Source organism: Bos grunniens, chromosome 18 (assembly GCF_055505025.1).
Source record: "Bos grunniens cultivar Pamir isolate PY7600 chromosome 18, Bosgru_T2T1.0, whole genome shotgun sequence".
NCBI classification, from domain to species: Eukaryota; Metazoa; Chordata; class Mammalia; order Artiodactyla; family Bovidae; genus Bos; species Bos grunniens.
The window spans coordinates 48456050-48468473 of NC_141182.1; the positions used below are offsets into that span (position 1 = coordinate 48456050).

Here is a 12424-nt window from a genome sequence, read left to right on the forward strand (position 1 = left end):
GCACACGTTACTTCTTTTGTATTACTTGTTCAGTGAACTATGTCCTTGGCTTACTCTTCTACTGGGATGTTAGCAGTTTTCTTCTTGATTTCTAGGAGCTCTTTATATATTGGGCTGCTTATAACTTTGCTAGTGATATGAGGTGTACTTCTTTTTCCTAGTTCATCATTTGTCTTTTGCCTTTGCTTATGATGGCTTGTTTATTTGTTTTTGGGGAGGAGGAGTTTGGACATGCATAGAACTTATTTTTTAAATTAAATTTTGTTTTCTGGCTGCACTGGGTCTTCATTGCTGTGCTTTCTCTAGTTGCAGTGAGCGGGGGCTACTCTCTAGTTTCCATCCAAGGGCTTCTCGTTGCGGTGGCCTCTCTTGTTGAAGAGCACAGGCCGTAGGCACACGGGCTTCCGTAGTTGCAACACGCTAGTTGTGGCTCCCAGGTCCTAGAGCGTGCAGGATTCGGTAATTGCAACACCCAGGCTCAATAGTTGTGGCACACGGGCTAAGGTGCCCCGTGGCAAGTGGAATCTTCCTGGGCCAGGGTTTGAACTCATGTTTCCTGCATTGGCAGGCAGATTCTCAACCACTAGATCAGGGAAGTCCAAGACTTGATTTTTATGTAGAAAATCATTTAAAATATTTGTATTAATTTTAAACAAAATAGGTAATACAGGGGTACATTCCTTTTATAAAGAAATTCAGAACTTATAGCTATGGTTGAGGTTACCTTTGATCCCTACCTACAACCCATTCAAAGGCTGCCATGGTTATCCTCTTGGTGGTTCAAATCTCCAGGCATTTATTTCTGCATTTCCTTTCATATGTAAATCTGCATTGAAAAACATACAGAATTATTTTAGGGTTTCCCAAGCTCTTCATGGTTGACAGAGTTCTTGACAGTTTGCAAAACACATCTCCAATGGTAAGTACTTGGCAGATTCCAAAACATCTACTACAGTTTGGAAAGCCCTTCCTGGTGGGTGAAAACATATCTCAGGCTACTAATTTATTCTTAGCACTATTTTGTAGTTTTCTTTGTTTTTTTTTATTAGCAAATGTTTTTGTACATCTCTCTGAATTCAGGACTTCCTTTTAAAAACATCTTTATTGAGATATAATTCATATACTATCAAATTCACCCATATAAAAGGTATAATTTAATGGGAGGAATTTTTTGGTATATTCACAGAATTGTGCAGCCATTGCTACAATCTAATATTAGAACATTTTAATCACCCCGAAAAAAGAAACACCATGCCCTTTAGCAGTCACTTCCCATTTCCCCCACTCAGGCCCCTGCCAACTCTAATCTGCTTTCTGTCTCTATAGATTTGCCTATTCTGGACACTTCATATCAATGGAACTGTCCAATATATGGTCTTAAAAGGGTTTCCTTTTATTTAACAAGCCACAGTGTCATTATCATCCCTAACTGAAAACAAAGCAATGAAGACAAATGAAAAAGATCCATAGCTCATTAAATCATCAAATGTCTGGTCTGTGTTCTAATTTCCAGATCTTCAAAATATCACATATAACTTTTTGTAATTTCTTTGAAGCAGCATCCAAACAAGGTCACCTAGTGCTATTGATTGCTAATTCTTCTCTTGTAGAAAAAGAACAGCTTTATTTCTGTCTTTATTTTTTGGCCGTGCGGGGTCTACGTTGCTGTGTGGGCTTTTCTCTAGTAGCGGCGAGTGTGGACTACTCTCTAGTTGGGGTGTGAGGGCTTCTCTTGGTGCGGAGCACAGGCTCTAGAGCGCGTGGGTTTAGTAGTTGTGGTTCCCGGGCTCTAGAGCACAGGCTCAGTAGCTGTGGTGCACGGGCTTCATCGCTCCGTGGCATTTGGGACCTTCCTGGACCAGGGATTGAACCTGTGTCTCCTGCATTGCAGGTGGATTCTTCTCCACTGAGCCACTGCCAGCAGGGAGGCCTGGTTGCTATTTCGTTAAACCTCCTCCTGTCGACTGCTGTCCCTCCTTCACTTTTTCCTTTCCTGGCATTTTATCTGCTAGAGACCCAGGTTGCTGATCCAGTAGAGCAGCAATGCCTGATAGAAATACAGGGACTTCCCTAGTGGTCCAGAGGCGGACTGTGCTTCCAATGCAGGGGACCCAGGTTCAATCTCTGGTCAGGGAACCAGATCCTACATGCTGCAACTAAGACCCAGCACAGCCAAATAAGTAAATAAATGTTTTTTAGAAAGAGACACAATGGGAGCAACACATATAGTTAAGGAATTTCTAGTACCTGCACTTTTTAAAAAAGGGAAAAGAAATACATGAAATTATTTTAAACAATATATTTTATTTACGCTCCTCCACCAAAATTATATTTTGACATATAATCAATTTAAAAATTATTAGATACTTTAAATTCTTTTGTTTACACTGTCATCAAAATCCATAAGTATACACTGTTGCCACATCTCACTTGGCACCAACCACGATTCTATGGCTCAGTAGCCACATGTAGCTCATGGCTATCCGTAGATACTTCTCTGTTAATTGTAGAGTTTCCTGCCTTTGGATCTGGCTGATGTAACCTTATGGTGTCATTTAATCTGTTCCTCTGGCCCCTGCATTTCCTGCAAACTGAGACTTAGGTCACGAAGCTTGATCAGACTCAGGTTGGAGTTTTGCTTTTTATTTTTTTTTGCCAGCACCTTCCTTTATGGTGCTTCATACATCCATTAAGAAGCACAGCCTGTCCCCTCATCACTCCTTTTGTGATGTCAGCAACCATCAATGCTTGATGTCCAGACACATTAGTTCATTAGAAATTGCAAAATGGCAATATTCTCATTTCTAAATGTCTGACTGTTACCCAGCTTCACATGGTTTCCCAAACCCAAAGCATCATATGATTTCCCAAACTGTACAGATCTTTATATTTTACAACAGGCTTTTCAATTATTTTTATGATTTAAAAGATAAGGTCAGCCTTCTTTTAAAAAAGGACTTCTTGATTTTCCAAAATTGTAACAGAGTTAAAAAGTCTTCTCGGTTTTCAAAATGCTTAATTCATTTGACAAATATGTGCTGAGTGCCTACTGTGTGTAGCAGTGAACAAAACAGAGACCCCCCCCCCTTCAGAGCTGATAGCCCAGTGGGGAGGGACAGATGAAAATAAGTAAACAAGATAATTTCAGGTTATAACCTGTGGTCTGAAGTAAATGAGCAAGGTGGTGTGCAACAAAGCGAGATGTAGTCAGCCCTGTAAATTGGGTGGTCAGGCAGGGCTGAGGACATCGAAGCCGAGAGCTGAATGCTACCCTGTGAAGGTAGGAGAGTTTGTAGCCTCCCCAGCAAAGGGAACAGCAAGTGTAAAGGCTGAAAAATGGGAACAAGAGGGGTGCAGAGGAGGCCAGCGTGCCTGTTGAGAGGGAGAGAGGCAAAAATAAAGTCTGAGAGGTGATGTGGGGGATGTGCTGAGCCTGGCTGGCTGTGGGGAGGACTCTGACTTTTAACCTTAATGAAATGGAGCTAAGGGAGGATTCTGAGCAGGGGAGGGATGGGATCTGACTCGGATGTTTACAGGGTCCCTCCAGCTGTGTGTGTGGGGTTGGGGAGAGACTCTGGGGAGAGAAGAGGAGGAGAAACCACAGAAGAGTTGCTGTGACCCTCTACTGGGGGATAGAATCGTGGAGGGGGTAGAAGTGTTGTGTCCTAGATCTTTTGAAAGCAGAGCTGACAGATTTGCTGATGGATTCGGTGTGGGTAGTGAGATAAAAGGGAGGAATCAGGGATGACTCAAAGATTTTAACTTAAGCATCTGGGTGGGTAGTGATGCTATTCCTGAGATGGGTAAGACTGTGGGAGGAGAGGTTTTGAAATCAAGAGTTCAGTCTGGCCTTTTCCACACAGAGATGTCAGATAAGGCTTCATCTGTCAAGTGTATGGATTCTGGGGAGCAGTCAGGGCTGGGATGTAGACTTCACAATCATTGGCATGGGATGGCTTTCTGAGGCTTGAGCCTCAAGGCTCTCTCCATGGAGTGTGTATATCTCAAGAAAAGAGTGAAGATTTCAGACCTGGGGCCCCTTTAACCTTTAGAGGTCTGAAAGAGGAGACTCCAGCAGAGGAAACTGACAAGAGTCAGAGAGGAAGGTATTTCGAAAGAAGAGGGCAGGCAAATGGACAATGACAAAGAGAGAGCAGCAGATCACAAGAGCATGCATAGTCCAGGACGAATGGAGGGGATGGAGTCCTGGGCCCCATGCGGAGCCGGGTGGGGGAGTCAGATTTTACTCTGGGGCAGTGTCACACTGTATCATAAGAAAAGGAGTCAGGTTGATGGAGCGACAGTAGAAGGTGAAGAGTTCCTGTGTGATTATGTCTCCACGCTCTGTGGTTTCTAGAGCCCTTCATGATTTGCAAAGCATGTTACTCATTTAGAAAGCATTTTTGCAAAGTTCTTGGCTACAAAGCACTTTTTAGAGCCAGAAAATTTCGCTTCTGTTCATACCCAGAGCAACGTTTCTCAGACTGCATGTGGCAAACCATCTGTTGGTCATGAAATTAATTTAGTTAAGTCATGACCAGCATTTTTAAAAATAAAATAGAACATTGCAGAGCGCGTTACATAGCGAAAGTCAGAGTTGTGTCCCGAAATCTTTTTTTTTTTTTTGTCACATTATAAAATGCATTCTTATTGTGGATGCTGTCAAAACGTTTAAAATATTTCCCCAGAAAACCTTTTGCAAAAAGTGCAGCAGAGAGCAGTATGAGAATATTCAATGAAAGTGTCTGTAAAGTAAAAAACTGGAGATCATCTAAATGTCTTGTCATCAAACCTTCTTCTATGATGGTTGTCGATTTTCTTTCCTGGAGTCTCCTTCTCTTCTGGATAGAATGCTGTATTTATAAAACAGGAATACTACACAGCAGTGAAAATGCATTCATCTGACCTATACATCAACATGGATAGATCTTGAAAACACAACAGTTGCGAGAAAAAATTACATGATTATAATAGCAATTCTTTGTATCAAAATAATGTACAGGATACCAAATAAACAACAGGATATAGACAGTAGAAGTACTGACACATATTTCTTTTTTTATTGAAGTAGAGTTGGCTTACAATATTATGTTAGTTTCAGGTGTACAACATAGCTATTTAATGTTTTTGTAGATTATACTCCATTTAAAGTTACTATAAAATATTGGCTATATTCTCCTTGCTGTACAATATGTACTTGTAGCTTATTTATTTTATATGTGTTTCGTACCTCTTAATCACCTCCCCACTGCCCTCTCCTCACTGGTTTGTTCTAGTTTGTCCTCTTTATCTGTGAGTCTGTTTCTGTTTTCTCCTGTGTTAATTTGGTTTTTTTTTTTTTTTAGATTCCACATAGAAGTGAAAACATCAATATTTCTCTTTGATCTATTTCACTAAGCATAATACCCTCTGGGTCCATCCTTGTGACACACAAGTCTTTCTTAAAAATTAACTAATTTTCTTTTTGGTTGCACTGGCTCTTCATTGCTTTTCCCAAGGCTTTCCCTAGTTGGGGTGAGCAGGGGCTACTCGTCATGGTGGTTTGCAGGCTTCTCAATGCAGTGGCTTCTCTTGTTGCAGAGACAGGCTCAAAGCCTGCAGGCCTCAGTCGCTGTGGTTCACGGGCTTAGTTGCTCCAAGGCATGTGGAATCTTCCTGGACCAGGGATTGCACTGACGTCCCCTGCATTGGCAGGCAGATTCTTAATCACTGCACCACCAGGAATGCCCTGACACATAGTTCTTGGGAAGGATACACCAACTCCAGGATAGTGGTTACCTTGGGGGAGGGTGGGGAAATGGAGTAAGAGAAGGGTACACAGAGGGCTCCAATCACTGCTGGCATGTTTCAGTTCTTAAAAATATAGTAGTTGAAAATCTGTCATTGTGAGCATTTGTTAATTCTGGGGTGATGAGTATATGACTCTATTCCCGGTTGGGATTTGGAGGCCTCCATTGTGTCTGGTGACAATTATCTAGATGCTGAAAATGGAAGGATGGGGGACCAAAGGGTCTTGGGGAAGGGGTAGAGGTGGTGGCATGTATTGCCATCAGTCAGGGCCCTGGCCTTGAGGGGGCTGGCCTGGAGGAAAGAGTGAGGATCTAACTGGGTGATAGAGGGAGCTGTTTGGACAGGATGGCAGGACTGACCTTTGAGGGAGCGATACAACCAGCACAGGGAGGGAGCCAAGGAGAGAAACGCTGCAACTCCATTCTCCTCCTGCTCCCTGACCCCACCTGGGTGGCTCCCAGCTGCAGCCAGAGGGTCATGAGAGCCTCTGGTACAGACCACAGGTGCCACTGTAAGGGGTGAGGGTGGGAAGATGGGTGGAGAGCAGGATGGCCGGCAGGGAGCTTGGGACAGCATCCCTTTACCAGCTGCTACCCAAGTGCTGGGAGGCTTCCCAGGTGGCTCAGTGGTAAAGAACCCTCCTGCCAATGCAGGAGACGTGAGATGCAGGTTCAATCCCTAGGTCGAGAAGATCCCCTGGAGGAGGGCATGACAACCCACTCCAGTATTCCTGCCTGGAGAATCCATGGGCAGAGGAGCCTGGTGGGCGACAGTCCATAGGGTCACAAAGAGTTGGACAGGACTGAGCGACTAAGTGTGCACATGAGTGCTGAGTTTCATCAATTCACATCTTCAGATCAGATCAGTCGCTCAGTCGTGTCCGACTCTTTGCGACCCCATGAATCGCAGTACGCCAGGCCTCCCTGTCCATCACCAACTCCTGGAGTTCACTCAGACTCATGTCCATCAAGTCAGTGATGCCATCCAGCCATCTCATCCTCTGTCGTCCCCTTCTCCTCCTGCTCCCAATCCTTCCCAGCATCAGAGTCTTTTCCAATGAGTCAACTCTTTGCATGAGGTGGCCAAAGTACTGGAGTTTCAGCTTTAGCATCATTCCTTCCAAAGAAATCCCAGGGCTGATCTCCTTTAGAATGAACTGGTTGGATCTCCTTGCAGTCCAAGGGACTCTCAAGAGTCTTCTCCAACACCACAGTTCAAAAGCATCAATTCTTCGGTGCTCAGCCTTCTTCACAGTCCAACTCTCACATCCATACATGACCACAGGAAAAACCATAGCCTTGACTAGATGAACCTTTGTTGGCAAAGTAATGTCTCTGCTTTTGAATATGCAATCTAGGTTGGTCATAACTTTCCTTCCAAGGAGTAAGCGTCTTTTAATTTCATGGCTGCAGTCACCATCTGCAGTGATTTTGAAGCCCCCCAAAATAAAGTCTGACACTGTTTCCACTGTTTCCCCATCTATTTCCCATGAAGTGATGGGACCAGATGCCATGATCTTCGTTTTCTGAATGTTGAGCTTTAAGCCAACTTTTTCACTCTCCACTTTCACCTTCATCAAGAGGCTTTTTAGTTCCTCTTCACTTTCTGCCATAATGGTGGTGTCATCTGCATATCTGAGGTTATTGATATTTCTCCTGGCAATCTTGATTCCAGCTTGTGTTTCTTCCAGTCCAGCATTTCTCATGATGTACTCTGCATATAAGTTAAATAAGCAGGGTGACAATATACAGCCTTGACGAACTCCTTTTCCTTGAACCAGTCTGTTGCTTACCACCAATGAAAAATGGACTCAGTCTGACAGTGGATGTGTGGCTCAGCTTTGTGGAAATGCAGCATTCAGTAATTTTTAAAATATTTATTTATCAGCTGTGTTGGGTCTTTGTTGTGGTGCATAGACTCAGTTTCCCCATGGCATATGGGATCTTAGTTCTCCCACCAGGGATGGAACCACAGTCCCCTTGCATTGGAAGACGGATTCTTAACCAGTGGACCACCAGGGGAGTCCTAGCATTCAGTATTTTAATAACTGGTACAGTCTCACCCATGTCAACCTCTGGGTGTCAGCCTTGGGTGGTGATTATATGATCCTGGACTTTTCTGTCTTTATGAAAAGTCCATAGTGGTTTCAGGAAGAGCATCGGGGCTCCCCAGGCCACCCTTCTGACCTCTCCTCCTTCTCCACGCACCGCTCCCCCCCCTCCCCCCCCCCCCGCCCCCTGCCAGGCCATGGACAGTCAGAAGCAGTTCACCGGTCCGGAAATCCAGTTCCTGCTTTCGTGCTCCGAAGCGGATGAGAACGAGATGATCAACTGTGAGGAGTTCGCCAACCGCTTCCAGGAGCCAGCCCGCGACATCGGCTTTAACGTGGCGGTGCTGCTGACCAACCTGTCAGAGCACGTGCCGCACGACCCGCGCCTGCGCAACTTCCTCGAGCTCGCGGAGAGCATCCTCGAGTACTTCCGGCCCTACCTGGGCCGCATCGAGATCATGGGGGCCTCCCGCCGCATCGAACGTATCTACTTCGAGATCTCGGAGACCAACCGCGCTCAGTGGGAGATGCCCCAGGTCAGCAGACCCATGCATGTGCATGCTCGCCTCCCGGGGCTTCCGGGGCATGCCCCTCTCATGCTTGGACCCCACATGGGGCAGTGCACGCTTTGCACATGTCCTTTGCAGACCCCATTGGGCCCCTGCTCCATTCGTGTAAGCCCATGCCCACCCTCTTGCACACGTTGTATGGGTACTGCTGTGCCCTTGCAGACCTTGCAGACCTCTGGCTCTCCCATGCCCACCTTGTGAAGACATAGACATACCCTGATATGGGGCTTCCCCTGTAGCTCAGTAGTAAAGAATCTGCCTGCAATGCAGCAGACGAGGGTTCGATGCCTGGGTTGGGAAGATCCCCTAGAGGAGGGCATGGCAATCCACTCCAGTGTTCTTGCCTGAAGAATCTGCATGGGCAGAGAAGCCTGTGGGGGGCTACAGTCCATGAGGTCACAAAGAGCTGGACACAACTGAAGCGACTGAGCACACAGCATACATACCCTGATGCAACACCAGCAGCATTGGCATGCCCTCAGTGTGGCTGCTCACACCACGCCTGCCTCTTGCACACTCACCCTGGGAGCTCTTAGTAGTCCGGATGCAACTGTACCCACACGGTGTACTTGAACCCATGTGGTTACACCCACCTTGCTCACCTTACCAGCAGCTTCTGATATGCTCTCGCCTGCCTGTGCCCACTCTTCTGCACATTCACCCTGAGGGCTCCGGGATGCCCTAATGCTGGCCCATCCCTCACCAGTCACCACGTGCGTGCATGCTAAGTCGCTTCAGTCATATCTGACTCTTTGCAACCCTATGCAATGTAGCCCACCAGGCTCCTGTGCCCATGGGATTCTCCGTGGGCTGCCATTTCCTTCTCCACACCAGTCACCACATGTGCCCCCAAATGCTCTCTGAATTCCTAACACACAATTCCCATCTCACTTGTTGTGGGCCCACCTGTGGGTGCACCTGTCTTGCACACTCATTCTGAGGATGCCAGTGTGCCTTTCTGAAGCCTTGGCATGCCACATGGTTGCCTGCCCCTCACTTATTCACCCACACATGCCCTGGCACACCCATGCTCACCCATAAGCCCTTGGACCGCCCTCTCCAACACGTTCACAAGAGCCCCCCTCACCCGGTCCTTGGTGGCCAAGCCTACCCCTTGACCTGATGTGCTCCTAATATGCCCAGCCCACAGTACTTGTCCCTTACATCCTCTCTTGCTCCAAGAGTACACTCACATGGCCCTGGCATGCCCCCAGTCCACCTCACACACACAGCCAGCATGTGGTTCCCCTCCCCCATTCTCTCACATGCCTACGTGCCCTTCATGCAGGTTCGGGCCCTGTTGTCCAAGTGGCCCTCCTGCTCACAATCACAATGCACACCAAGACTGTGTGCCCCTTGCACTCAGACTTCCTTTTTTTTTGTTGTATTTTGGCCATGCTATGCAGCATGCAGGATGGTTCCCCGATCAGGGACGGAACCCAGGCCTCCGCAGTGAAAGCACAGAATCCTAACCCCAGGGTCATCAGGGAACTCCTACTTCCCTTTGGTTTCCCAGATGCCCACCCCCCAGGAACCCACACACTCCTCCTACTTGCTCTTGCACACCCTTCCCACATCACACAGTACATGAGGCTTGCACTCCCATCAACTCCGCAGCCCTGGGCCCCTCAACTCTCCTCCGTGAGACCTGGCTCATGCACTCCCAGGCCTGTACCCCACCCTGAACCATGCCCTCATGTTCCAGGCCCTCTTACCCTTATTCCTGGGTCCCCCTGCGTGAGGCGTGAGCATCGTGGTGAATACACACAGCCTGTATGAACCGTAGGCCCCTCCCACATTTACAGGACTTCCCAGGTGGCACAGGGGTAAAGAATCTGCCAATGCAGGAGACACAGGTTCAATCCCTGGGTCAGGAAGATCCCCTGGAGAAGGAAATGGCAACCCACACCAGTATGCTTGCCTGGGAAATCTCATGGACAGAGGATCCTGGTGGGCTACAGTCCATGGGGTCGCAAAAGAGTTGGACACGACTTAGCGACTAAACAGCAACAGCCCACATCTACAGCCTCCATCCCTGGTTGTGCCCAGGTCCACACATGCCTCCCCCATATTCCCATGTCCACAGGCGCACTGAGCCTGGCATGGTCACCTTCTCCCCCACGTTCTCCCATGCCACCTTGGCCCCCTCACACCCGATACCTCCCTAAGCCCCTGTGCCCTCTCACAAGGCTTTTGCACATTGGCCCCCATCACATACTCCACCAGAACCCCCAAGATATTGCTCACTCATCTGTATCCCTTGAGGCATCACTGTACATTCATCCTGCTCTCCAATCTGGCTTAAAAGCCACTGCATCATCCTTGCACCCAGGATGGCCGCACATCCCTTCATCTGCAGGAAACCGTGGCTCGTCACTGGTCCTTCACACTCTGGTACCTGCTGTGGGAGCTCCAGCCCCCCACCTCTGCCCCTCAAATGCACTCCACGGGCACACTCTTTGTTAGCGTTATTCCTCCAAACACTCACTTCCTCCTGCTCACTCCTTGCCATTCGCACCTTCTGGTGGTCCCAGGAGTCCATGTCTGTCTGCATGGCCCTCCAGTGCTCAAACAGCAGTACCGAGATAGCAGGCACGTAGGGCATTTCGTAGGCGCCAGGCCCTGTTCTAAGCACTCAGCATCTATTAACTCATAAGGGGAAACTGAGGCCCAGAGAGTTCCATCTAACAGTGGTAGAATTGGGATTGGAACCCAGACAGGCTGGCTGCAGAACCTTTGCCCTCAACCACCATGCCCCCTTTCTCAAAGAAGCCAAAAACATCGATTCTGGAGCCAGCTTGTTGGGAATTCAAATTCCACGCCTGTCACCTTTCGGCTGCGTCACCCTGAACACGTGACTTTCTGGGCCTCCACTTCTTCGTCTGTAAAATGGGGATAACAGCCCATACTTCTGGGATGGTTTGTAAGGATTAATTGTGATTACGATACGCAAAATGCCAGGATACTGGCCCTGGCCCAGTTGAAATTCATACAAGTGCACCTACAGCGAGCGCAATACAGGTGCACTCCTCGAGAAATAAAAACCACGATGATGCTTAGAACAGCGGCGAGCGCCCGGCCGCCTTCGCTGTGGTCCCAAGTGCCCGCCGACGGCGCCCCCATCATGTCCCCTCCGCCCCGCGCTGCAGGTGAAGGAGTCGAAGCGTCAGTTCATCTTCGACGTGGTGAACGAGGGCGGCGAGTCGGAGAAGATGGAGCTCTTCGTGAGCTTCTGCGAGGACACCATCTTCGAGATGCAGATCGCCGCGCAGATCTCGGAGCCCGAGGGCGAGCCGGAGGAGGACGAGGACGAGGGCGCGGGCGCGGCGGAGGCGGGCGCCGAGAGCGCGGAGGAGGGCGCCGCGGGGCCCGAGGGCGCGGCGGCCACGGCGGCGGCGGGCGCCACGGCGCGGCTGGTGGCGGCCGCGAACCGGGCCATGCGGGGCCTCAGCTACCGCAGCCTGCGGCGGCGCGTGCGACGGCTGCGGCGGCTCACGGCGCGCGAGGCGGCGACCGCGGTGGCCGCACTCCTCTGGGCCGTGCTGGCGCGCGCGGGCGCGGCGGGCGCGGGGGCCGCGGCGGGCGCGCTGCGCCTGCTCTGGGGCTCTCTCTTCGGCGGCGGCCTGGTGGAGGGCGCCAAGAAGGTGACGGTGACCGAGCTCCTGGCGGGCATGCCCGACCCCACGAGCGACGAGGTGCACGGAGAGCAGCCGGCCGGGTCCGGGGGCGACGCGGACGGCGAGGGCGCAGGCGAGGGCGCGGGCGATGCCGCCGAGGGTGCGGGCGACGAGGAGGTGGCGGACCAGGAGGACCCGGGAGTCGCCGACGGGACGGTGGCTGTGGCCGATGGGGGGCCCTTCCGACCCGAAGGGGCCGGCCTCGGGGATATGGGAGACACGACGCCGGCGGAGCCGCCCACGCCCGAGGGCTCGCCCATCATCAAGAGGAAGCTGGGGGTGAGAGTGCGGGCGGGGGCTTCAGGGCTTTGGAATGACTGAGGTAGGAGGGAGGGTGA

The 12424-nt window shown here is 49.8% G+C and overlaps 1 protein-coding gene across 5 annotated transcripts in view; it reads left to right on the top strand.

Annotated features, from left to right (window-relative positions):
• The window catches only part of RYR1 (ryanodine receptor 1), a 128323-nt gene that overhangs the window by 103177 nt on the left and 12722 nt on the right, over window positions 1–12424 (top strand). For all 5 annotated transcript variants that reach the window (XM_086352334.1, XM_086352337.1, XM_086352335.1 and 2 more), the window contains 2 exons: window positions 8035–8376; window positions 11559–12365. In XM_086352334.1, the coding sequence (XP_086208460.1) occupies window positions 8035–8376; window positions 11559–12365 (1149 nt within the window). The remainder of the gene's footprint in view (window positions 1–8034; window positions 8377–11558; window positions 12366–12424) is intronic.